The sequence below is a fragment of the Pseudorca crassidens genome, chromosome 1, assembly GCF_039906515.1.
Source record: "Pseudorca crassidens isolate mPseCra1 chromosome 1, mPseCra1.hap1, whole genome shotgun sequence".
Taxonomy (NCBI): Eukaryota; Metazoa; Chordata; class Mammalia; order Artiodactyla; family Delphinidae; genus Pseudorca; species Pseudorca crassidens.
Window position 1 is genome coordinate 190,133,848 of NC_090296.1, and position 26,379 is coordinate 190,160,226.

At 46.5% G+C, this 26,379-nt stretch overlaps 2 protein-coding genes across 4 annotated transcripts in view; one reads left to right on the plus strand and one right to left on the minus strand.

Annotated features, from left to right (window-relative positions):
• MCM10 (minichromosome maintenance 10 replication initiation factor) overlaps positions 1-6,210 on the plus strand; it is a 36,825-nt gene extending 30,615 nt beyond the window's left edge. For both annotated transcript variants that reach the window (XM_067703542.1, XM_067703535.1), the window contains exons 19-20: positions 2,643-2,685; positions 2,772-6,210. In XM_067703542.1, the coding sequence (XP_067559643.1) occupies positions 2,643-2,685; positions 2,772-2,855 (127 nt within the window). In that variant the 3' untranslated portion in view covers positions 2,856-6,210. The remainder of the gene's footprint in view (positions 1-2,642; positions 2,686-2,771) is intronic.
• Positions 6,211-15,028: 8,818 nt separating this feature from the next.
• Positions 15,029-24,743, minus strand: UCMA (upper zone of growth plate and cartilage matrix associated). 2 transcript variants are annotated; one of them, XM_067704935.1, is made up of 5 exons: positions 24,602-24,743; positions 24,222-24,287; positions 24,042-24,137; positions 20,609-20,707; positions 15,029-15,454 (listed from the first exon to the last, which is right to left on the minus strand). In XM_067704935.1, exons 1-5 carry the CDS (start codon positions 24,657-24,659, stop codon positions 15,357-15,359), a joined length of 417 nt encoding a protein of 138 aa, XP_067561036.1. In that variant the 5' UTR covers positions 24,660-24,743; the 3' UTR covers positions 15,029-15,356. The 2 variants fall into 2 exon arrangements, with proteins under 2 accessions (XP_067561036.1, XP_067561120.1); XM_067705019.1 differs by lacking the exon at positions 24,222-24,287.
• Between the last annotated feature and the right edge of the window lie 1,636 nt (positions 24,744-26,379).

Sequence of the window (26,379 nt, forward strand, 5' to 3'; positions counted from 1 at the left end):
CATTTCAATTTCATGGTCTCTTTTCTACCAATTTCAGCTTTTTATATTTTTCTAGGAATCCATTTCATTTAGATTTTCAAACTTATTAATATTTAGTTGTCCCTAATGTACTTTTTTCAGTCTGTTACTTGCTATATTTTATTAATAGGTATTTGCTGTATTTTGTTCTGTTGTTTTTGTTCTTCTGTTTTTCAGAGTCAACCTTGATAGAAGTCTCTGCGTTCTGTTAACCTTTTCAGAAAACCATCTTGTAGTTTTCTAAACATTTATTGATTTTCTTTCTGTTTTCCTGATTTCCACCCTTATCCTTATGTACTTATTGTTTCTTTGGGTTTGCTTTGTACCGTTTTGTGTACATTCTTCAGTTAAAAGCTTAAACTCAACTTATTAGTATGTAACCTTTCTTGTTGCCTCATAAATCAGTTTTTTTAAATGAATTGAAGGTTTGTGGCAACCCTGAGTTGAGCAAGTCTATTGGCACCATTTTCCCAACAGCGTTTTATTTATTTATTTATGGCCACGTTGGGTCTTTGTTGCTGCACGTGGGCTTTCTCTAGTTGCAGCGAGTGGGGACTACTCTTCGTTGAGGTGCGCGGGCTTCTCACTGCTGTGGCTTCTCGTTGCGGAGCACGGGCTCAAGGTGCGTGGGCTTCAGTAGTTGTGGCTCGCAGGCTCTAGAGCGCAGGCTCAGTAGTTGTGGCACACGGGCTTAGTTGCTCCGTGGCATGTGGGATCTTCCCAGACCAGGGCTTGAACCCGTGTCCTCTGCATTGGCAGGTGGATTCTTAACCACTGTGCTACCAGGGAAGTCCCCTCATAAATCAGTTTAAAGCTCCTATTTCCCCCTAAGTAGTTCTGCTTTATCAGTCACCTGCAAAGTTTGATACTTAGTTAAAATTATTTCTTAATGTCTTGGATGATTTCCTTTTTGACCCAAGAGTTAGTAATATATATGGGATTGATTTTATCTTTTTTGTTATTAATTTCTAACTTTATTGCATTATTCTTGAAGGACATAATTTGTATGATGTTGATTCTTTGGAATTTGAGGCAATCTCACTATCACCTCTTCACCAGGATATTCTCACTACCTTTTTGTTTGCTCATTTCGTTTTGGTTGTTGTTTATTTCCTGGACCCCTAACTCCACTCATTTCCAGTTTCTCCAAAGCTGATTTGGGATGAGGGTGGGGGCTAGTTCATCACCTTGTCAGGAGTTGGTTTATGCATCTTTTTACAATCTAGGTTAGCATTGTTCTAAGTAGCTATTTGTATATTGATATCTGACTTCTCTCCAAAATATTGTAACAGCAAGAGCTTGTGTAAAACATTTGATTATCAGAGAAATGTGTTCATTGAGGATAAGCAGTAAGTACAACTCAAATGGAAGAACACGATGCCTTTCAGCCTCCAGGTGGCACTGTTATTTTTGTTAACATCTGCTTTCTCTGGTCTCTCTCTTGTCAATTCTTGATCTCGAGCAGAAATGGGCAAACTGTTTCTGTGAAAGGCAGATAGTAAATATCTTAGGCAGGCACTGTGGTTTGTTTCACCGCTCTTGTGGCAGCCATAGGTGATGCTCAAACAAGGAGGCTTGGCTGTGTTCAGCAAAACCTCACGAAAACTGTGGCAGGCTGGATTTGGCCCTTGTGTTGTAATTGCCAACCCCTGACAGTAAGCTGTGCGTAATATCATCACTGATCTGGTCGTAGGCCACGAAAGTCTCTCAGTAGACATTCAGTTGGTCTCTAGCTGGGGAAGGTGGTGGAGAGGCTCGGGGCTAAGTCCTCGGGCAGCTGATGCTCAGGGCGGGAGTGGAGTCTAAGCCAGATGGGGAGGAAGGATGAGGCTGGTGGGGTGACCCCTACAGCCCGGACCCTCTCAGATCCAAAGCTGCTGGGAGACATAGTCCCACGGCTTCACTATATTTCTTTTCTGTTTCTCTCTCTCTTCTCCAGAGTAAACTTCATAGACAATGAGCTGTCCCCATAGCATCCCAGTGCCTCCTCGGGGCTGGATTCACTTACCATGTTAAAAAGTGAGCATGAGAGTCTGCAGGCCCTTTGAGTGAAGAGAGTGAAAAATCTCTGGGTTATGAAAAGATTTCCTTCCTGTTGTGTTGGTTTCACACCAAATTTAACATTGACCTTTGAGTGGAAAATCAAGATAGCACTGTCTTCCCTGTTCTTAACTACTGAAAAAGGGGGAGGGGGGAGGATTGTTCAAACCAGAAGGAAGAGTAATCCTTTCTTATCACAGCCTTTTAGTTCCAGAACAGGAGAAAAAGGGGCAAGCCATAGGCTGCACGTAGCTGTAGGCTGGCTTCCTCGATCCAAGGGTCTTCCCAGTGACCAGCACTGGAAACCAAGCTTGCACTCACCACCTATAGCATGTGTAGCCCTGTTATACTACCATTTGAAATTCCTTCTCTGAAGTATCTAGCTTACTGCAGAGTTGAAGACCGTTTCTCAAATCACTGGAGTATTTTCAGTAGCAATAGAGCATAGCCTGGAATGAATGTCACCTTGATCAGCTTCTGCTTAAATGGGGGAGATCTTCCCCCAAGCGCAGGGAGTGCTATTACCTTCATGTCTATGGGCCCATAACCTCACTGCTGAGTCAATCCCATCTTTTCTGTTTCAGTAATTGTGGCCTCTTCAAGTGGGAACGGGACGGAATGTTAAAGGTATGTCATCTGCAAGGTGATGGGTTTTAGTGACCCATGCAAATAATATTGACCCATTTCTTATTAAACTATTTTTATTTTTCTAGGAAAAGACAGGTCCAAAGATAGGAGGAGAAACCCTGTTACCAAGAGGAGAAGAACACGCCAAATTCCTGAATAGCCTTAAATAGCCCCGACTTCAAACAGGTACCCACAGCCTACATTGCTTCTTGTGGTTCTGGAAAAGCAAGAGTATTGGCTCTGAATTGCCCCTGTTCCTGATTGACACAGTCAGAACGAATACTTGCTAAGCCTACAGCTTTGCCTCCTTCCTCGGTTGTGTTGGTTTAACATCAAATTTAACGTTGACCTTTAAGTGGAAATTCAAGGTATCATTGTCTTCCCTGTTCTCAGTACTGATGGCAGAATTCACAGTTTTTATGCCCCAAACTGGAAGGTAGATAGAGAGTTGTGTTTCTCTCTCTTGGGTTGGAGAGAATGCAGTGTTGCTTCTTGATCACAATAAGGTTCTGGTATTTATGTGGACACCCAGAGACAAAAGAATGAATTTAGCTCAGGTAACCTGCCTAACTTCTGGGCTTCAGTTTCCTCACATGTAAAATGAGGAAGGTTGGACTAAATGATCTTGAAATGTGTCTTTGAGCACTCAAAGTCTAAAAATAATACAATGTTTTGCCATCTAGAAAATTATGACCGTCGCCCTTGATAGAGAGTCTTGCTGTATTGATATTAAAAGCTGGGTTCCTTCTGTTGATTCCACTGTTACCTCTCTTTTGTTCTTGGAAATCAAGTCACTGACCCACTTGGCATTTCAATTCATATCTATATGGTCTCTGTGCTGTTAGAATATCGTGGAGCTCTGTAATGGAAATGCCTAAAATCTCATCATTTTAAAGTGTGGCTTTATTTAAATATGGCTTAAAGAAAGTGAAACCTCTAACCAAAACAAACATAAAATTTGAGAAGCCATGAAGCCCAATTGGAGAACAGAAACATCCCACAAGGAGAATCCTCTGGAGTTTGGGATTTGCAGATATGCTTTATCATACACGTTAAGAATTATAGGTCGGGGATCGCTGCATGTTGCAGGGTGAGGGGCAGCCTGGGACTCGTGGTTACGCCCGAGTCTCAGCCCTTCCGCTCGCTAGTTCTGTGTCCTCAGCCGAGGTGCCCGTCCTCACTTTCCCCGTCTGCAAAACGAAGGCGATGGTGTCTTGGTGGCGCGGACTCATGTGAGATAGCGCGTATGCGCAAGGGCTCAGTAGGTGCGGCTTTTGTTACGCTTCCCAGGTAAAAGCACAGAGACCCGAGAAAGCAGGCCCTGAAAGGAGAGTTTGGTTGCGGGTCGGGAGGTGGTGTCGCAGGTGAGGCTGGAGAAGGAGGCGGTGGCAGACCTTGAACTTTGCAGTGCCTCCTTGGCTGTGGTGAGGACATGGGTCTTGGTCCTGTGTGTGCTGGGACCCACGAGAGGGTTTTCAGCAGGGGACTCTCTCATACCACTCAGCTGCTGCGTGGAGAATGAGGCGGGGGCAGGGGTGCTAAAGGCAGAACGATGCTGGCGGATCGCAGCACCTGAGGGAAAGGAACGGCAGCCTGAACGGAAGGGTGATGATGGAGGTGGACAGTGGTGGATGGCCTTAAAGGAACAGACAGATTGTGCTGGAGAGGGAGTCCAGGGTAGCGTTCGGGGTTAGGTAACTAACTGCATGGATGTTGAGGGGAAACTCTGAAGAGGTGGGAGACAGACAGCCCAGACGTTCAGCTGCACCAGGCTTCCCACCCAAGGGAGATCAAGGCCGTGGCAGGAAGCAACTCTGGGGCAGCTTGGCCCACAGGGCAAGACCCATACTGTCTGAGGTTCCCCCAGAGGTTGCTAAGGGCACATGGGAATGTGGACTGTAGCCACCATTTGGTACAAACATTAGGTGCTCAATATGCTTCTGAAGAAATAGCAATTTTATGAGGACCAAGGGCCAGAAGAATGCGGTCAGCATTCGAGATAAGGCACGATGGGGTTTCACCGGGTCAGCTCCGTCTTGTCCTTCAGCCAACTCAGAGGCACCCATGATGTCTTGGGTCTTTGCCCTGAACCAGCCCAGGCTTGGGAGTCACCGTCAGGAATCAGGGTGTATGACTCTGTTAGAGTGACCGGCAGAAGAATAGATGGGGAGATGAATGTTACTCATGGAAGATCCTTTCCAGGTCATTCCTCAAACACAGCTCAGTATTTATGGGTGAAATGATAAAATTGTCGAGGATTGGCTTTCAAAGCAAAGTAAAGGGATGGAAGGCAGCAACGGGGCTTTCGGTGAACCACAAGTGGCTGAGTTACCAACTGTTAAAGCCGGGTCATGGGGACATGGAGACTACTGCTCATCTCTGTATTGTCACTTATGTTGTAAGATGTCATGATGAAAAGGAAAAAAACAAGATAAGCAGCTTGAGCATGCTTTCTCTGTGACGCCTGCCCAGTGTCCCTGGGAGCAGTCGGCGCTCCTTCCTCCAGATTGTTGCTGTATTTTGAATGTTGCTCTGGCAGGGAACTTATTGTAATGGGTTTGTTTATCCATGTCACCTGCTAGCTTGTATATTTTAGTGTGGTTCAATTTCCAGGTGCCAAACATAGTGCTGACCTACTGGTGCTCAGTGAATGTTGGGTGGGTGGAGGGATTTTACAAACTGTGAATACAAGGAACTTAATGTTTTCTGAATTGTTCAAACAAACAAACAAAAAAATAGAAGTATAGGTCAAACCTCACGCAGGTTACCACCAGAAAATTCCATTTAGGAGAGTCCTCTGCCTGGGCGACCTGATTTTCCAAATACCGTTTGACCCAAGTGAATGCCACTTAAAGATTGGGTCAATTGGTAGGATTATTATATTGGGATTTAAACTCTAGCTAGGAATAATTTAGGTTTCCCCCAAGATGGTATTATAGTAGGGACGTAGGTGGTTGTGAGAGATGGTTGCTTTAGGTTTCCGAGAGCCAGAAATAAATTTCACATGCCTTAGATTTCATCGAAGTCTGCTCTCTGTGCATAGAAGGTGCTGTGTCTGATGCTTGCGTTCCCCCTAAGGTCACATCCTTATAGCTATATCTTTAGGAGTATTTCACTTTCCAGGAGGTGTGTGTGTGGTTTTTTTCTTTAATTTTTAACAGAGAAAATGTTTAAGTTTCAAAAAGAACCAAAAGCCCTTGAAATTCTGATATTTTTGATGGCTCATCTTGAGTAGATGTGTTTGTCCCATAAACCTAAAAGAGAGCTATGGATCTGAAGTAGGTGACTACTGAGCAGCTGCCTGGACACTGAATGCCAGGTTGCTCTTTGAGGAGCCCCTTCCTATGTAAGCAACTTGTTCTTGTTTGAACCAAGGGTGTTGTCAGAGTCCAGATTCACTTGTATATTGTGTATAAGTCATGTAGTAACTTTCTTATAAAGGTTAATGGGTGAGCTGAACCTAGATGCCCTCTGTTTTTAAATTTGATTTTTACATTTTAAATAATTAAAAATATAATTGAGTTACTTCTCAGTTACTCTAGGTGTTGGGGGGCTTCCACTGGGTTGCCTTGTGTGTGTGTGTGTGTGTGTGTGTGTGAGAGAGAATATTCAGGGATGGGAAGGGATGGGTGGGCTGGAGGGGGCACGCACTTGTTTGTATTGAAAACGTGATTCATCGTGAGGCAAGTCTTTAATCCTGCCACCTTCTTTATCAATGTGTATTAAATGCTTTCATATAAATCCAAAATGTGTGTTTTTTTCTTATGCTGTCTTTGACAACATAGAGATTATTGTATAATCACGGGCCATCAGAAGAGAGTAAGCACACGGTGGTCTAAGTTAGTACACAAAAACTGGCCATGTCCTTCGTGGTTGATCACAATGTTCTGATCTTTACAATAGATTATTTTTTCTATGCCTTTTTCCTTTATTTTCTTTTTTGGTTTATTTTATTTATTTATTTGGCCGTGCCACAGGGCTTGCAGGATCTCAGTTCCCCGACCAGCGATTGAAACTGGGCCACGGCACTGAAAGCCCAGAATCCTAACCAGTAGGCCACCAGGGAACTCCCTATGCTTTTTTCTGTTTAGAGGAATTAAGTGGCTTTTTAAAGAAAATCATCTTTTTCTTGAGTTTTGTTAAACCATACTTTCCCTTTCCAAACAACAAAAGGAAAACTGAACTAATGTAGATAACAGTGATCCAGAATAGCAAATAAGAAGCTTCTGAATGATTGGTGTGGAATTGTCCCCAAAGGGAACTTAAAACATTTAAAGTTTCCACTTTTAAAATTTTTCCAGTTTTCAACTTCTAAAAACGTTTCAAGTTGATATATAGCTAAGTTGACAGGCAGTGATTGAACGATTGGGTTCTTGTGTAAAAGTTGATGATAGAAGTAAAGCTTGATGTTCATAAGAGATTAAATGTGTCTGACAACATTAATTTTTTAAAATCAGGAGAGTAAGTCTGTTTGCCTAAGTTGTCACTGCTAGCAGCCCATCAGAGCCTCTGCTCTTACACGTAAAACAGACATCTCAGGTGCCACAAGGAGAGATTTGCAAACAGCACCACTCAAAAGAAGGATGACTGACCCCCAAAATGAGATTCTGTATTTGCCAATATTGAAGAAAGAAACGGCGATATATCTAAAGAAAATAACAGAGAGGCACAAAAGGTGGAAGAAATCAGTTGGCATAAGTCGACAGCAGTTTGTGAAAAAGCTGTGGAATTTTAGAAAATTAAAGAAAGACAGTATAGCCACACAGCTGAACTCTCCAGATCAAAATGGGGGAGAGGCCTGCCATGTCCTGTACAGTCAGACCATGTATCCAGTAAGACTGACCTGCATTTTGGAGAAAAGCAGGACATCAGTAATCACGGTGGTGAAAACTCAAAGCCATTTCACCAAAGAAAGGAAGAAAGAACTAGAAATACATAGAGAGTGGATTTTTGTTATTCACAGTAATTATGTTTCATAAAGTCACCAGCTGAACTAGCAGATACCCAATCACTGCTCCTAGAGGAAATACAGGCTTAGGTTCCCTTGAGCCTCTGGTCACGGCTTCTTCACCGGATCAATACATAACCTTGTATTATGTGTGTTTCTGTTTAAAAACACCTTATTTAATATGTATCGTCGATTCATTAACATGGAACTCACAGCCGACAGCAGTGTATCTCCTAATGGAACAAAGCTGATCTCATCACACGCTTTTTCTCCAGAGGGTGCATCCCAGCCTTCTTGCCCTCAGGAACACTTAAGCACTATGCCTGTGGGCCATTTTCAGCAGCAAAAGTACACCAAAGAAGCACAAAAATGTGATGAACGTGGCATGAAAACGACATCTTTTTACAGCATCAGAGCTGAAACCAGCAAAAGTTGTTGTTCTACCTCAGCTGAGAACAACTTAGATTTCTTGTTGGTCTGCACATGTGCATGTCCGTAAGTGACCACAAAAACACCACATTTATTGCTTTTATAAATTTTAGCAATTAGGTGAATTTGGAAAAACATGGCATCCACAAATAATGAGGAGCAACTGTATAATATTTCCCAAAACAGGGCCAGATCGGGAGTGTCCCCATTTTGCAGATTAGAAAATTCAGTGATTGAAACTATGGGAAGAAACCAGGATTGCAATGAAGTCTGTGGTAATGTTGCTTGAGCAGAGACTTCTCTATTGGTATTTTTTTAAGTCAACTTTATTAAGGGCTAAATTTCACACAGCAAAAGGCACGCATCTTAAGTGTACAGTTTGGTAAATTTTGATGAATTTATACATCCACATGACCACCACCACAAGCAAGATAGAGAACATTCCCACCACCCCAAAAAGTTGCCTCTGCCACTTCCCAGTCAGGCCACATGCCCTGGTCCCATCCGTCACTGATCCGTTTACAATCTGCTTAGATCTGTCTTTCCTAGAGTTTCATATAAATGGAATCATACAGAATGTACTCTTATACTTCACTCTGCATATTTTGAAATAAATCCATGTTATTGCCTGTGTCCATAGTTCATTTTTTATTGTTGAGTATTTCAACTGTATGGATATGTCACTGTTTATTCGCCTGTAGATGGACATTTGGGTTGGCTTGTTTCCAGTTTGGGGCTGTTATGAATAAAGCCATTAGCAATATTCAGGTATAAGTCTTTCTATGGATATGTTTTTGTTTCTCTTAGGTAAATATCTAGGAGTGGGATTCCTGGTAAGTATGTTTAGCTTTATAAGAAACTGCTGGGGCTTCCCTGGTGGCGCAGTGGTTGAGAGTCCGCCTGCCGATGCAGGGGACACGAGTTCGTGCCCCGGTCTGGGAAGATCCCACATGCCGTGGAGCGGCTGGGCCCGTGAGCCATGGCCGCTGAGCCTGCACGTCCAGAGCCTGTGCTCCATGGCGGGAGAGGCCACAACAGTGAGAGGCCCGCGTACTGCAAAACAAACAAACAAACAAAACTGCTGAACTGTTTTCCGAAGTGGCCTTTTACATGCCCACTGATGATGCACCAGAGTTCCATTTGCTCCAGACCCTCAACAGTACTCGGTGTTGTCAGTCTTCTCAGTTTTAGCCATTCCTGATGGGTGTGTGGTGGTATCTCATTGTGGTTTTAATTTGCATTTCCCTCATGACATCTTTTCCTGTGCAATTGGCCGTTGGTATATCTCTTTTGGTGACATATCTGTTTACTTATTTACTGGGTTGAGTTGTAAGAATTCTTTCTATGTTCTGGATACAAGTGCTTTTTGTGGATATATGTATGGTGAATATTTTCTCCCAATTTGTGGCTTGCCTTTTCATTTTTTTAAGTGTCTTTCAAAGAGCATTTTTGTCATTTTGGTGGAGCCCATTTTATCACTTTATGGTTCATGTGTTTTGTATTCTAGCTAAGAAATCTTTACCTGCCTTAAGATCACAAAGATTTTCTTCTAGAATTTTTTAATATGGTTTTAGCTTTTACTATTAGGTCTATGATCCATTTCAGGTTAATTTCTGTATAAGCTATGAGGTAAGGGTTGTGGGTCCTTGTTTTCCAAATGGACATTTAGTTGTTACGGCACCACTCAGTGAAAAGATTATAATTTCCTCATTGGATTATTTTCACTCCTTTGTCAAAAATCAGTTGACCATACATTTTGGGGGTCTACTTCTGGACTTAGTGCTGTTAAATTAATCTGGATGTCATTCCTTATGCCAGTACCATTGTCTTAATTACCGAAGCTATATAGTAAGTCTTGGAATCAGGTAGTGTTAGTTCTCCAGCTTTGTTCTTTTTAAAATTTGTTTTGGCAATTCTAGGTCCTTTGCGTTTCAGTGTAAATTTCTGAATCAGCTTATCAATTTCTACCCCAGAAACCCTGCTGAAATTTTTATTAGGATTGTGTTTAGTCTTTAATATTAAGATTTTGTATCTATGAATATGCCTCTCCATTTATTTGGGTCTTCTTTAATTTTCTCAGCAATGTTTAGTGGTTTCAGTGTACAGATTGTATATATATTTTGTCTTTATTTTTAAATAGTTTTGATGGTGTCATAAACGGTATTTTTTTCCATTTTAATTTCCAATTATTATTCTGCATACATGCTAGTATACAGAAATACAATGCATATTTGTCTATTGGCCTTGTGTTCTGGGACCATGCCAAACTTACCTACTAGTATAGCAGCTTTTTTATACATTCCTTAGGATTTTCATATGGGATCTTGTTGCCTGAGAAGTTTTAACATTTCATTTCCTGTATGACTTTTTTTTCTTGTTCCCAGTCTGAGGAGGAAAGCATTTTCCTTCACCATTAAGTGTCAAGGAAGTATTTTGAGTAAGGTTGGATGAGATCTCTAAATAATGGTGTGGTTTTCCTGTTTGTCTTCTCTTATATTCCCTGGAGTGATGTTATCAATTGACCGTTAGTGGGCTCAACCTTGAGAGGAGGAAGTGGATTCAAGTCCTGAGCTAAGTACATTTTCAGGTGGTGATGCTGACTTTATTACATAATTATTAATCTTGCCCAAACAAAAGTAGTGTCCAGTTGTGTGTCATTCATGCACTTTGAGTTAAAGGTTCAAGAAAAGCTGTCTTCAGTGACTTACTAAAGGAATGTACTATTCTCTCTTTTTCAGCAGTGATTTCAAGGGACCAATCTAACGGTATATTTGGGTTTTTTATTATCTAAATCCGCTTACAAAATAGAAAATATCTTGCACCTTGTTACTACAATTCTGTGCTGGGTACATGATAAACAAACCAAACATGAGCTAATAAAATCATACTCGAAGGCTCCCGGACCTCACTGCCTCATATTAATGACGTCATTTTATTTAGAAAGTTTTTAATTTGGGAGCCTACACACTAAATGGTTCAGGCTCACTAGTGTGTTATTTGAAACTCATTATTACAGGGTCTAAATTAATGAGAAATTATCTAGAAAAATATTTTTCACTTTTCACTTTATTAAATCAGTGTTCTTTTCAGTCATGTCTCCTCAAATATCGCCGTTCCCATAGGAAGCTTTTTCTTTAAAAGGCTTTATGAAAACTGCTTAGCTATAAATTACTATACAGATTTTCAGTGGTAGAAAATTAGTTTAATATGTAAAGTAGGCATCACTGGTCAAAAATGAATTTTAAAGTTTAAAAATAAAAGTGGAAAAGAAGTATAGCTGGATACTTAGATGTGCCCAGGTCACTTGAAGGATGCTCAGGACTTGGGGATGATGGTTTTCTTTGGGAGACAGGGAAAGGATATTGAATTCTTTTTTGTCCTGTGAAAAATTTAAATCATGTGTATACATTGCCTATGCACAATATTTTTAATTAAAAAAATCAAAATAACGTGGAAAGTGGACAAAACTTTTTTTACAGTGGTAGTACACTGTAAGATCACAGAGTATACCAGTTAAAATTGTGAACTAGAATATCCATACTTAACCAATTTGCTTTTGGACAAATCCCTTAAGAACTTTTAAATTATGAAAAACTTGCCAAAGAATTAGAACGTAATGGTTGAAAAGGAATTAGAAATGAATTTTCCCAACTAAATATTTTTAAAAAGCATATGACACTTTTTTAAAAAAAATTTAAAATCATTTTGGGTCTTAGGAAAATTACCACCTCCTTCCAGAAATCTAAGTAAACAAAGGCACATGATAATAAGTTGCAGAATCTCCCCTGGAGCACACACACTCTCAAAAAAATAAAAGAAGAAGGAGAAGATGAAGAAGAAAATAAAATGACAACATACAGAATTAGTGGAAAAAAATAATGAGTTTTCACCAATTCATCGTTTGACAAAATTTGTTTTCAACCACTTACCTGGAACCCCTAAAGGACTTGGGGATGGTAAGGAAAGAACAGAGAAGAGTTAGAAGAATGTCCCAAAGGCCACCCTTTTGACAAAGCCTGTCTCTGAAAATATAGATCCTCCGTTACTAATTCCTATGAAATTCAGCTACCCCGATTCCGGTCATGTTTCCTTTGGCATCCTTCTTACCCTACCCAGGAAATGGCTGCAATTGGTTCTGAGAGAAGGAATTCTAAAACCCTGAGGTATAATGGGGCCCTTGTTAAGGATGGGGTAGAACAAGGTAATAGAATTCTTCCTTCTGCCAGAATTCTTTATCTAGAGCTGACATGCCAAGCCTGGCTCTTGAACAAACAAGGAAAGGCTGCTTTTCTTTTTTTTTTTTTGCGGTACGCGGGCCTCTCAGTGCTGTGGCCTCTCCCGTTGCGGAGCACAGGCTCCGGACGCGCAGGCTCAGCGGCCATGGCTCACGGGCCCAGCCGCTCCGCGGCATGCGGGACCCTCCCAGACCCGGGCACGAACCCGCGTCCCCTGCATTGGCAGGCGGACTCTCAACCATTGCGCCACCAGGGAAGTCCGCTGCTTTTCTTTTAAACCGGCCACTCACCAAGACCATTCTTGGTATTTGACATCTATATGGGCCCGGCGTTCCCTCCTGTGTAAGCAGCAGGCTTTTCGAGCCAGGTGGCTGCAGAGTATGGCCTTGAGTCAGACTCCATCGGCTGCCGCGCACCTGGTTCCTGGCCCTCCGGTCAGAAGGCGTTGGGTGTGTGATTGTCACCATATGAGCCAGACTGTGGCTCCTTTGTTTCCTAGCTGAGGTGAGAGAGCAGTGCTTTGCCTTTTCTCTGTTGTACATCTGGGTGTGTGAAAACGCACGCACACCCTCGTCAGTTGGGGTTACCAACCTAAAGGGTCAGGGGCTGGATCTTCTGGCTTGGCATCTGGCTCCTGGTCAACCAAGAGGGCATTTCATGCGGGTAGAGCACAGGCCCACTTGGATCGCTGGCCCAGCAGCTGGCAGCCCTGAGCTCAGGACCTGAGCTAGCAGTCAGCAGAACTCGCACCTGCCCCATGACAACCCTGTCTCGCTTCCCTGAGTAACTGAGCTGAGCAGAGGCACTGTGGTTCCTACATGCCTGTAGCAAGAATTTCTCATCTGTGTGTGTGGCCGGGTACCATGAGGGGCCCCGCCCCCGAGAGCACAGACCCTGGACCAGGGGGTCTGTCTGGCCCGTTTGCTAAGGCTCCCTGTCCTGCTCTTTTCAAGGGTGCAGTAGGAAGCGGGTGGGATGCGTGTGTGAGGCTCCTGCCCTGTAGTTCAGAGAGGACCATCTCTGACCTATGTTCCCCTCAAGCTGACTGATTTCTCCAGTGTAGACCAGAGATCGCAGAGATGGAGGACAAATAGCAGAGCTCCCTTTTGGTCTGTTCAGCTTTACGCTCCGAAACTTTGGAATACTCATTCCTCCCAAATAATTTCAGTCTCATCAGGTAATAAGAAAAAACAGTAATGAAATATTGAGGCACCTGCAGAGTTTTTATTTCATGCCAGTTTCTTCCACTGCTATCACCTTCTAAGTTGAAGCTCCTGGTACTTGTAGTGGGAGCCGTGGGGGGCAGCGGGCTTCCCGAAGAGCCTGTCTGTTGAAGACAGGCCCAAAGGCGGGGGGTGGCCAGTGGGAAAACGTAGATCGTGTAGGTGGGGTGTTCGCTGACAACCTGGTTTCAGATGAAGTGCTGGCTCTACATGAGGCGGCTTGGAATGTGCATATTGCTTGATCACTGAATGTTTTTAAAGATTTTATCCCAGGCTTTTAAAAAATTCCTTTGCATTCATTGCACAGTGTCCAGATCTGGTTAATTGTTCCACCTCTGGTGGGGGGTTTTACTACAGTTGAGCAGCTTTTCCTCGAAACAAAGTTGCCCTTTACTGTTCTGGAAACCCAGCCTCCAAAGCAGGCTGGAGCAGCCAGCCTGGGACCCAAGTCAAGGCGGCGGAGGCACAAGGCCCAGGAGCGGGGCGGGGAGGTGGCCAGGAGTGGGTGCTCATTCTTCACCCACAGTCCGCTTTGTCTTCGAGAGCTGACCCCACAGGGGTGCCCACTTAGGCTGTTCTTGAGTTTTCTGCATTCTTAGTGTGGAATTCCTGAAGGCAGTTGGGAGCAAGGCTGGAAGCAGCCTCGTGCAGAGTCTGGGGCAGGAAGGCAGAGCCCTTGGGACAGAAGAAAGGGCACTGCTATGGGCGGAATTGTTTCCCCAGAAAGATATGCGGAAGTCTAACCCCTGAGACCTGTGAGTGTTGACCTTATTTAGAAATAGGGTCTTTGCAGATATAATCAAGTTAGTGGGGCTGGTAGGGTGGGCCCTTAACTCAATGACTGTTGTCCTTATAAGAAGAGACACAGAAACACAGAGGGGAGAGTGTGTGGAGACATGGGGAGAAAAGGCCGAGTGACAGTGACGACAGAGACTGGAGTGACGCTGCCACAAGCCAGGGAACAGCTGAGCCCCCGGAAGCTGGAAGAGGCAAGGGAGGGCCCTCACCCGGAGCCTTAGGAGGGCGTGTGGCCCTGCCCACACCGTGACTTCAGACTTCTAACCTCCAGAACTGTGAGAGGATAAATGTTCATTGTTTTAAGCCTCCCAGTTCTGGCACTTGGCTATGCAGCTCTAGCAAATTAATACTATGAGGAAAAAGGAGGTGATACTAAAACTAAACCTTATCTGCTGTCTAGTTTTGGTTACAGCCGGCCTTGCTCGTACCCTGGCCTCTGAGTGATGCCATTAAGAAACCACCGTTGAACCTTAAGACTTTTTTCAGAGACATGCGAAGCACCTGGGCTTTGGAGAATGGTTTTTCCCAAACAGTTGCATTAGCAGGTCCCTTCCAGTCACGTGACTGCTGAGACAGGCTGCGGAAATAGTGAGCAGTGCTCCTGAATCCAAGCTTCCCGACACCCAAGTCGGGAGAGGCCCAGTGTCACCTGGGAGGGACAAGCTGGTGCGGCTCAGTGTGAGATTCAAGAGAATGGTACAGAGTGTTGACTCAGCGTTTTTATTCATAGACTATAAGCAGACACGTGGTCTTTTCTCTCTACTGTGATTCTTTCATTGTTCTATGGGCCAGGAGTCTCACTGTGGGAACCATGGCGAAGCAGTGGGAAACCACCATAGGGGTGATGCCCCACAGGCCTTGGCTCACCTCAGAAATTCACCTGCCTAGAAGCGCAAGCCAGGGCGTTTCCATCCAGGAGAACAGAAGGCCCCAGGCTGAGGCCCTGGGAAGGGGCCTGTTTGTATGCAAAAGAGGTGCCTGAATGCCGAGGGTGGGCGTGTTTGTCAGGTGCCGTCTTCTGGGTGCATCGGGCTGAGGTCAGATATGGTGGCGGTTGTAGAGATAGGGTGGGTACAGGCCGTCACTGTGCCACTGGCGCCACTGCTCGATGGCCTCTCGGCTTCTCTCTTCCTGTTCTGGGGACAAGAGATGAAGTCGTCGTGTGAGGATGGAGGGCTCTGATCTGGGGGCAGCCACCGAGTCCGCCCAAAGCCCCCCCCCCCCCCGCCTGTGACACGTGACATGAGCCACTGTGCCTGCGTGCATGGATGACAGACAGAATCCCAGCTGGAAGGGCCTGAGAGGATGCCGAATCTAAAGGCCTCGTTTTAATGCAGATCGGGCCCAGATAGGTGAGCGTCACAGAGCTGATTGCCAAGAGAGCAGAGACCGGGGCCCTGCCTTCAGTTCAGTGTTCCTTCCCTGTACAGCCAGCGAAGGGCTAAGAGCCGCGTGCAGAAACTGGCCCAGAGACACACCAACTAAGACAGAATCCAAAATCACAGCAGCAGAAAAACAGACTGCAAACCATACTGTTGAAAAACTCATGGAAATGATTGTCAGTTCCGAGTGATGGGATTATGAGTAAGGTTTTCCTTCTTACTGTTTCTTAGCTTTAAAAATAAAGTTATGTTTTTAAAGCTAACTGGGGAAAGGGGTGGGTGAAGCAAGTGCAGGAAGATCTTGATAACCCCTGATTCTGGGTGATGGTTATATGAGAGTTTGTTATACTATATACTTTTCCATGTGTTTGAAATGTTTCATAGTAAAGGCTAAAAAGAGCAGAAGGGAGTTTTTAATGAGTAAGAAAGTCCTGATTTTTCTGTCTTTGATAAGACATGTTTCTGAATAACGCCTTTGTGAACCTATAGAATTAGGCTCCTGATACCAGTTCAAGACTGCCTGTCACTCACTGTTAGGTACACTCACTGTCGCGTTAAAGCGCGAGCAGATATCCCAAGGCTCTCGGTGTTTAAAAAGCACCCTCAGAAAGTTAAACAGAATTACCATTAACCCAACCGTTCTTAAAACAAGAATAGATGAATCGATAAAATGTGAGATGATAGATAGATAGACAGACAGACAGACAGGAATATATAGATATGTCTGTATGTATTATTCAGCCATAAAAAGGAATGAAATTCTGATATGTGCTATAACATGAATGAGCCTTGAAACATGCCAAGTGAAATACACCAGACACAAAAGGACAAATACTATGTGATTTCTCTTCTGTGAAATATGTGTACGGACAGAGAATATATTAGAGGTTTCCAGGGCTGTGGGGAGAGGGGAGTTAATGCATAATGGATACAAAGTTAGTTTGAGGTGATTAAAGGGGTTTGGAAATAAATAATGGTGATGGTTGTGGATGTACTAAATGCCACTGAATTGTACACTTAAAAATAGGTAAGGTGGCAAATTTTGTGTTCTAGATATTTTACCACAATTTTTTTTTTGAGTATTTGGAGAAAACGTTGAGAGGATAGAAAGTTAATAGAAGGTAATAGCAAGGATTCAAAACTCAAAATGTCTTCCTTGCCTATTTTCTCAAATGTGGGCTTCACCAAAAAGCCTGTGACCCTGCCTTGGTGCTAGTGACACGCATCCTCTGTGGCATTGGGCAAACAGGACAGCCTGGTGGCTTCAGGATATGGAGGAAGTGGGTGTCCCCGTGGTCCTTAGCACCTGTGAGAGCCAGGTGCCCGCAACAGGAAGGACCCTTGTGACCACGGGGTGTGCAGGAGCCATGTCTGCTGGGTATGTTTCCTTCTATGTGAACTTGGGGTTGGCGCTACCCTGGATGCTGAGAATCCTCTTAGGGACTTGGTTCCTTAGAGGAAACCTGGAGCTCAGAGTCAGCCCAGGCTGTTAGCCTTGGGCCATTCAGACCTTTCTCAGGCCACGTAGAGCAGCTACCCTTGGCCAATCTTGAGAGCATGATTCTGACATAAAAGTTGATTTTTTCTTCCCAGATCATGCTGAACTCTTCTTAGACCATTTCATTTAGACAAAGGGAAGGTCTCGCTGGTAAAGACCCAAGGCCTGGACACTGTAGCCTTCGTGTAGGGACCACTTGTGGCCAGGTGTCGTGCAGCCAGCCTGGGATAGCCTGACCCAGGCTTCCGGCTTTGAAGGTGGAAGCAGACCTGGGCTGCTACCACGTAGGCCTTAGAAGTGGGAGTTCAACACTGTTTATCCTGAGCTTTTGGAGGCAGAACTCAGCTATTTTTGCCTTGAAGTTGGTGGTTTTGAGTAGAGTTACAAGCTGGAGCCGTGACAGAGCCGAGTGAGACTCTAACCACGCCCCTCCCACTTCCCCAGACAAGGGCCAGTATCCTGGGTGGGTTGGTAGAGGGGCCTTTGACTAAGGTGGGGTTTTCAGGCCCTCAGCAAGGTCACCGGTATCCAGAAATCTCCCTTCAGACCACCTGCCTAAAATTCCTCCACTGGAAACCCAAGTCCTTCCCGTCCCCTGTGGCATCTCTCAGCATTCGCTTTTATGCAGCAAGTACCTCGGGGAGAGAGCGATCATCTGCTGCTCTCCAGTGTTCTGAGAATAGGTGACGTTGTCAATCAAGAGAGCTAACCGAACCCGGGGTCCTGACCGACGGGGAACGTGGGCGCCTCAGAGAAGGGCTCTGAGCGCTGCTCACGGTGGAGGTTTCCGGCAACCTGGCCTCTGTGCATGGTCTGTTCCGGGGCAGAGGCAAGGGAAGGGGGGAAGCTGAAGCGAGTTTCACCTTTGTCAGCGTTTACCCTCGGCCGGGCTGGACCCCCTGCGCCTCTTTGCCTCTCCTTCTTTCATCAAGCTCGTGGGGGGGGCGACCCCCGCTGAGCCGCTCCCTCCCTCCATCCTCACGGGCCAGTCCTTGGGTTGAAGAACCTCTCCAAGACCTCTACGCATTTGGTCTTCCTTCGGTACAAAAACATGGGCTTTGCTGGCAAACTCGCCTTCATTTAAATCCTTCACTACCTGCGTCACCTTGGTTATTCATGTATCCTTTCTAAGCCTGAGCTTTTAAAACTGTAAAGTGTCAATTGTAAAACCTGAGATGCTGGTCGTAAGCATTAGGTGGTTCAGTACAGTGTCTGGCAGGGCAAGTGCTCAACCAGTGACAACGGCTGCTGTCACTACAGTCCCCGAAGGCCTGTGCCCTGCCCTGCAGCCTCTTCCTCTATGGGCAAGGCCTGAGGCCCCTGACCTTAGTCTCCTCTGGCTTTGGTGGAGGACCTGGCATCCCTCAGGTGCCTAACCCCTCATCCTAATCCATCGTGGGAGAGAAAACAGGGAATGGTTTTCATCCAGATGCTAGGGATTTGGACCTGAAATATTTAAAAATGCACAAAATAAAATGCTGCTATTAATACTGTGAGTTAGGGGCTTCCCTGGTGGCACAGTGGTTGAGAGTCCGCCTGCCGATACAGGGGACGTGTGTTCGTGCCCCGGTCTGGGAAGATCCCACGTGCCGTGGAGCGGCTGGGCCCATGAGCCATGGCCGCTGAGCCTGCACCTCTGGAGCCTGTGCTCCGCAACGGGAGATGCCACAACAGTGAGAGGCCCGCGTACCGCAAAAAAAAAAAAAAAAAAAAAAAAAGCATAGCACGGAAACTTACTCTTGGAGGATAGGGTTCTATAGACAACAAATGCAAGGAAGTCTTTAAAAACTAACGTCGGGCATCCCTGGTGGCGCAGTGGTTGAGAGTCCACCTGGCGATGCAGGGGACGCGGGTTCGTGCCCCGGTCCGAGAAGATCCCACATGCCGCGGAGCGGCTGGGCCCGTGAGCCATGGCCGCTGAGCCTGTGCATCCAGAGCCTGTGCTCCGCAACAGGAGAGGCCACAACAGTGAGAGGCCCGCGTACCGCAAAAAAAAAAAAAAAAAAAAAAAAATACTGTGAGTTACAAAAAAAAAAACACTGAAGGAATTTTAGAGGCCACATCCTCATTTTTTAAATGCTTCTCCCCAAGCCATCCACCAAGGTAAACAAATCTTTAACAGGAGTATTTGCCTCTGAATTACTACAGTCTGAGCTTTCCCCAGGATGTTTGATTTGCTGGGGTCCTGCCCAACACCTGTCTGCAGGGCTCAGCCAGGTGCCACCTGCAAGGCCATGGGCATGGCCTGCAGCCCCCTGATACCTGGTGATGGTGTCCTTTCCACTAAGAGGTGCCCTAAGGGCATATTACCTCCCAAATCCACCAGAGCAGGCAAGCGAGGGGTTGACAACTTGGGAACTGAAATTGCAGACTTTCTCTAACAAAGGTCACCTTAACTGGGGTCTTATGTCCAAGCTCACCTGCATCCAGGAACTTACTTGGAAGCGTTTAAATCTTGAAGTTTTGGAAGAGACCGAAAAAGGAATAAAAACACACATTGGCCTGCCTGGTCTGATCCCTATTACCCTGTTCTATGGATTTTTTGCTATAGGTGACCCTTGAGGGCGCTTAATAGATACCAAGTCGAATCCCATCCCCCATGGGAGGCTGGGATTCAAAGGCAGAGCCTCCCTCCCCCTCCACCCTCCCCCACACCCAGAGGCCTGGTTGAAACCAGCATTCCTGGGAGGAGGCTGGAGCCCTGTCTCCCAAGGCCAGAGGGTGGGGATGAGGTGTGCTGACTGTCTGGTGAGAGACACAGAGGCAAAGGTCAAGGCTTTGCAAACAAGACGCTCGGGGGCCCCCTGGGTGAGGGAACACGCAAACCCCATAAAAACTTGCTCTGGGTGAGGGGAGCCGCCCCGTGGGCTGTAGATGTTGACGCTGGAGGTGGGGAGGGTACAGAGCTCCCGTGACCGGAGCCATCTGAGTTCACTTGTCCTGGTTTGCTTCCACTGGTCACCCGATGCTGATGATAATAACTAGGTAGATGAAGGCCTAGGTTTTCCGGGATGGGCAGTTCCTAGAGCCATGACATTGATGGAAATCCAAGGCCCTTGAAAGTGAGTTTGAAATCCTCCCAACTCAGCTCTAACGGGAACTAAGCCAGGAGTGCAGCTGCTAAGACAGAACACACACAAGTAGGAGGAGAAAATACGATCAACCAAAAACTCCCCCAGCCCCACAGTCTCCAAGCCAGTGGTGTTCTGTCCTCTTCCATTTCTTCTCAAGTTCTGTAGCCACTGTTGTGACTTTCTCCCTGTTTTCCGAGACTCCCACAGATATGAATTGAAAGTAGACCTCCTCTTACCTCCCTCCTCTAGGTAAAATTTAGGGAGAAGTACAGGCAAATCACATGGTTCTCCTGCAGAGGTCCACTTCCCCGAAGTCACTGGCTGACGAGCTCTTACCATCGTTTTGCTCCTCCACGAAGTTCTCAAACTCGTTCCTTTGTTCCTCGTAATGTTCTTTCCGTAGCTCATCCGCCTGCAGCTTCTGCCTGTTCTCCGCTGGGGGAGGGGAAGAGGCGAGAGTTGCCCCCAAGCATAGGGGCAGCCACACGCATTTAGGGGGACACTAATCATTCTGCCTGAGAAACTTAATCAGGTGCAAAAGGGGCTGTTTGTGAGGGGCTAAGAGTGGGGCTTCACTGAAATGGTTCACTCCTGACACAGACTTTAAACCTGAGGGACCTGGGGGAGTGTCCCACCCACCTGCCTCGTTTTGTGAGTGAGAGGACAGACCCCCAAAAGGTGAAGCCATTTAGCTCCAGGTGCAAAATGAATGGTGTATCCAAGCATGCTGGTCCTCTTAGAAGCTAGGAATTTGATGATAGAAATGAATTCTGTGAGGGAATAATCCAACTTAATTTCACATTAATTAACCTGCAAGTCCATTCAGCATCTTTGCGCTCCTATCATGGCCAGAATATATACTAAGCACTGGGATTAAAAAGTCAAGTAAGAAAGATTCTGTCCCTCTGCCTAAGGGGCTTGTGATCCACTTAAGGAGAAAGATATGAAAATAAATTACACCGAGCATTATGGCTGCTGTGATAGAAATTGCCACAGGGTATAAGGATGTGGTCCAGGGAATCTAAGATGATCCTGATATTCATGCCCTTAGGTGATTCTCTCCCCTTGTGTGGACTGGCCTAGTGGCTCACTTCTAATGGGCAAAATATGACAGAAGTGACGGGATATGACTTCTGAGATTAGGTTACAAACAAGACTGGCTTCCATCTTGGGTTCGTCGGTCTGTCTGTCTATCTATCTGTCTATCTCTCACTTTTGCTCTTGCTCGGAGGGAAGCCAGCTGCCATGTTGTAAGCTGTCCTGTGGCGAGGCCCACTCATGGCAGGCACTGGTGTCCTTGACCAGTAGTCCGCAGGACTTGAGGTTTGCCAACGGCCATGTGCGTGAGCTTGAAAGCGAATCTTCTCTCAATCAGGCCTTGAAATGAATGCAGCCCCAGCCAATACCTTGACTACAGCCCATAGAGACCCTGAGCCTGAGGCCACCAGCTAAGCTGGACCTAGACCCCAGAAGCTGGGACAATAAATGTTTGTTGTTTCAAGCTGCTCAATTTGGGGCTCATTTGTTACACAGCAGTAGATAACTAGTACAGGATATGGGGTGATCAGGTAAACTCCCTGATGATGAAAATACCAACCTCAGGTATCCCTTAGTTTGTGAGGCAATGCATTCCAGTAAAGTTGGCTGTAAACTCTTTTATGAGGGGTCCCAGTTTCACATTATAAAGCTGAAGGTACGCCTCTGGTTGGAGAAATACCCCCAGTGATAACTGAAAACTGCCACTGAGAACACGTAAACACTCCTTGGCTGTTGAACATGAAGCTTACCAGAGGGAACCTTACCTGAGCTGCCAGGTCACAGCTCACCAGCAGGTGCAGCTGTCCCTCATCTGCTCTAATGTAGCCCCCTCAAAAAACCTCTCTCGATTTTAGATTTTCCAACGTCAAATAAGTTTCTAGGTTCATCCATTTCTGCCCTCACACCTTTACATCTTTAGTCTGGCAGAAGCTTAGAGATAGGAATTGCCTGTTTTCTGGTTCCAGATTCAAGTTTATCAAAGTGTTGCCTGCCTTTACTGAACCTCAGACATAACTGGGCATTGTTCTACCCATCACCGGAGTTGACCAGGTAACAATAGATTAACTCAGGTGCATCCTAGGTGTTCACCGGGCTGTCCTGGGTTCCCACGACTGAAACCCCGAGCTTCCAACCTGGGTGACAGACCTCTGGCTTAATCGTGCATCTCATGGTTCTGAATCCACTTAGAGAATGGAAACTATTTGCCTCTTAAATTCCTGCACGTTCCCCGCTGGGAGTCTGCCAAAAGTTTGCTTCTCTCATTTCCGTCAAGAACTGCCCAAACTCCATCAGTCTTTTCAGTGTTTCTTGACATTTGCTAACCTTTAAATCCCAAATTGTGCGAGGCCTGGAGATTTTCCCAGTGTGGTGTACTTCTCCACTTAAAAAAAAAAAAGGGAATTTCATCTCCAAGCATTTTCATCTCACTTCTTGCCCATCATTTGAAAACAGTCCTGTTATTTTCACTGAGCAAGTTACCTTGCTGAGTGTGCTGAGAGGCACAAAGAGTTTATTCAGACAGACACATAAGTAACGAATCTAGCCTTGGACTCAGAGTCTGTCAGAGCTGAGTCCTTGGAAGAATCTAGTTCAAGGACAGAGAACTCAAATCCCTTCAAGGGTCGGCAGGTCATGGAAATGAGGGTCTCTGCCAAGCAGGGGATCCCAGGGCCTACTTCAGGCTGAGAAGGAGACATACTTCTGAGCTCAAAAGCCTCCCAAATGCATTGGAAGTGAAGACTTTTAAAAACACTGCTGGCAGATGTAGAGAATGGACTTGAGGACACGGGGAGGGGGAATGGGAAGGTGGGACGAAGTGAGAGAGTGGCATGGACATATATACACTACCAAATGTAAAATAGATAGCGAGTGGGAAGCAGCCGCATAGCACAGGGAGATCAGCTCGGTGCTTTGTGACCACCTAGAGGGGTGGGACAGGGAGGGTGGGAGGGAGACACAAGAGGGAGGAGAAATGGGGATATATGTATATGTAGCTGATTCACTTTGTTATGAAGCAGAAACTAACACACCATGGTAAGGCAATTATACTCCAATAAAGATGTTTAAAAAAAGTAACTAGAAAAAAAAAACACACTGCTGGCTGAACACCACTCTTTCAGGGGCTTGTAAATAAGGAAACGGGCCCAGGGAGAATAAGTGGTCAAGGCCACTTAGCAGCAAATCTGTCACCAAGCCCACATTTCCAGTTCCCGGTCCCATGTGCCCTCCTCCCTGCTTACAGTGCCTGTAGGGTGCACCATGAGTACCCGGAAAGCACACACTGAGCTATTGTGTCCCCTCTCCACTGAACATAGATTTTCCCCTTAACATTTCTTTTTTTGGCCTCGCTACACGGCATGCAGGGTCTTAGTCCCCCGACCAGGGATGGAACCCGTGCCCCCTGCAGTGGAAGCAGGGAGTCCTAACCGCTGGACCGCCAGGGAAGTGCCGCCCGTCCCCGACCTTAACATTTTTAACTTTCAGAAACTGAGATGCAATTCAACACTTAAGTGCATTCAGTGTGGCCCTATCCTCTTTGTTTCTTACCCCTGCAGCATAGCCAATCAAAGAGTGACCTACAATCGAGGGAATGTGATGTAACTTCTAATTCAGAGCTGCAGTCATTGAGACCCGAGGGCCTAGGTTGAGCCCTTGGTCCCTGGCCCAGCTGACTGTGGGAGAGAGAAGGAACACGAGGCAAGAGCAGAAGGCAGGCCACCGGCATCCTTACCATTGACCTCTTCTCGGGATTTGGAGGACCGCTTGCCTCGCTTCTTGAGGAAATTCAAGGCATCTGATTCCTGCATGAAGATCTTCCCTTCCACGCCTGAAACCCGAGAGAAGCCGGTCACAACCGGCACATGCTCACCAGGGCTACCTCGGGAGCCCCCTGGGTGGCCCCGGCACTCACCTTCCTGCACCTCATGTCCTGCCAACTGCCTGGAGCCCACCGCCACAGCAGTCCCCTCCCGCAGGGCTGTGGGACGAGAGCACAGCGTGAGGGCTGCCGCACCCCGACAGGAGCCCTCACCCTGAGCCAGACCGGGACAGTCCTTCCCAGGGCTGGACTTGCCCTGGAGACTGGATGCCTCAGATACCAGCCACACAGCCAACTTCCCCAAGAAACCACCAGGCGTGCTGGTTTCTCTGTACTGTGTTGTATTATACACACAGACACACACAAACACACACACCCAGGTACAGCCTTCTGAACAGAAGGTACACCCTCTACCTGGCCACCTGAGCAGCCTCACCTAACACCAAGGCCATCCTGGGGCCTCGCATACTCACTGGACAGGAGCACAACGGCCGAGAGACAGCAGATCAGGAACAGCTGTCTCCAGGCCATCTTTGCAAAGGCCGAGGCTCTGTCTGGGAACTGCAGACACAGGGTTCTACAGATCCTGAGGCTGCCAGGTCCTCACTACTGTGTCAGGCAGATCAGGAAGGAGAGAGAGAGGCAGGAGGCTGGGATGCCACTGAGGGGGGTGGGGGGTGGGGAGTGGGAGGGGTCCCGGCCGCGACTTCCATTGGCCGCGCCTTCCAGAGCACCGGAGATGTTTTTGGCACCTTGCAAACCACACAGAAGCAGAGTCTGTCATCGGAGCCTCAGCCAGGACAGTTCTGAAGTGGCCTCTCCAAGATCCGCACCCAAGGAGTTGCCTCAGAGTCAGGATTCCAAAGACCAAGGGCAAATTTCAAAGAGCCCCTGGCATCTGCTTCAGGGGAGGTGGGGACTCTAGTCCTGGAAGCTGAAGCATGTGGGGGGCTCAATGGGGGACTTTGACTCAGCTGTCAGGCCAGGAGGGACCGTAAGGCTGGAAGAGCCCCCCTTAGTGTGACTCTGGCATGGACACGTGGGCCATTCTGACAGTAGCCCCCGACTTGACATGTCCCCAGCTGATGCTCACTGTCGAGCAAAGCAAAGACCCCTTGGCCTGGGGCCCTCGAGCCCTTTCAAGACATCGAGAAAGAGAGGCAGTCGGCCTTCCACGGAAGAGAGGCGGAGCACAGAGTGTAAAGAGCCCCTCCTCTGGGCACGCTTCTCACGGCACACCCCGTGTAGGGGAGGAAATGCATTCCCAGAAATGGAAATGCCGATGGAATCCGAGCCCTACGGGGCCATCAGAGCCCAGTCCCTTAGGAGCTTTGTTCTTGACACTGTCATGTAAGTTTGAACCGCCCAAAGAGTTGCCTTTGGGCATTGTTTAGAATCATCCTAATAGTGACCATCCCTAGACCCACCCACATGAAGCTCCCCTTTCATCAGACACGTAGTAACATCCCACATGTACTTGGACCATTGGCAGGAAAAGAATGTTAATAGCGGAAAAATAAGCAAGGCACAGCCAACAAAATAAATGGGTTGTTTTCCAGTGGAGGGAAGTGCGACTGACACCTCTGCCAGCTCTCGGTGGCTGTGAGCACACAGAGGGCTCCCCTTCAACACTGGCTGACCTCACTTAACCAGGTGCGGGTGGGTTCTGCATGATCAACCCAGGAGGGGCAATACCCATGAGGACACATCGGCAAGGATTCATCTGTCAGGTTGACTAGCTGTCACTTGAAAGAGGGAAGGGCCAGGAGACAGAGCGATGTTGATGGGACTTGTGGGTGAGAAAGTGGTGTGTGAAATACCTGTGACATCCTTGATGCACTAATTCTTCTTGCTGCCTTTTTTAGTTCCATTCATTTCAGCCATGAATATTTATCGAACACCTACCCTAAACCAGGCACCTGTGCTAGTCACACGCTCACCAGCTTTTAGTAAATCTGCCCAACGTTTCCGAAGTACCTTCCACCTCAGGTCGGACACTGTGCATCCACTGTCCACGCAGAAAGGCTTAGGGAAGAATCTCAAGCCCTAGGAAGTTCTCTCAGGCCCAGCCCGGAAGAAAAGGGCAGGAGATCCAGAATTCACTGAATGGAGGGTGGAGGCTTGCAATGGGATGTAAGCTTTGTTCTGGAAAAACAAGCTTACATTTCTTACATACCAAGGCTGGTGGCCTGAGATTTCTATCGGCTACACTGATGTGCTCCAAGGAATGGTCTGGCCACGGCTGGTCTCC

What these genes read in the sequence shown, in the direction of transcription:
- UCMA (XM_067704935.1), bottom strand. Translation starts at nt 24,659, where the DNA reads ATGGCCTGGAGACAGCTGTTCCTGATCTGCTGTCTCTCGGCCGTTGTG. An exon ending in GGCCGTTGTGCTCCTGTCCA is followed by an intron (nt 24,288 to 24,601) that starts GTGAGTATGCGA and finishes CTCGTCCCACAG; the next exon opens with CCCTGCGGGAGGGGACTGCT. An exon ending in CGTGGAGGAGCAAAACGATG is followed by an intron (nt 15,455 to 20,608) that starts GTAAGAGCTCGT and finishes TCTTGTCCCCAG; the next exon opens with AACAGGAAGAGAGAAGCCGA.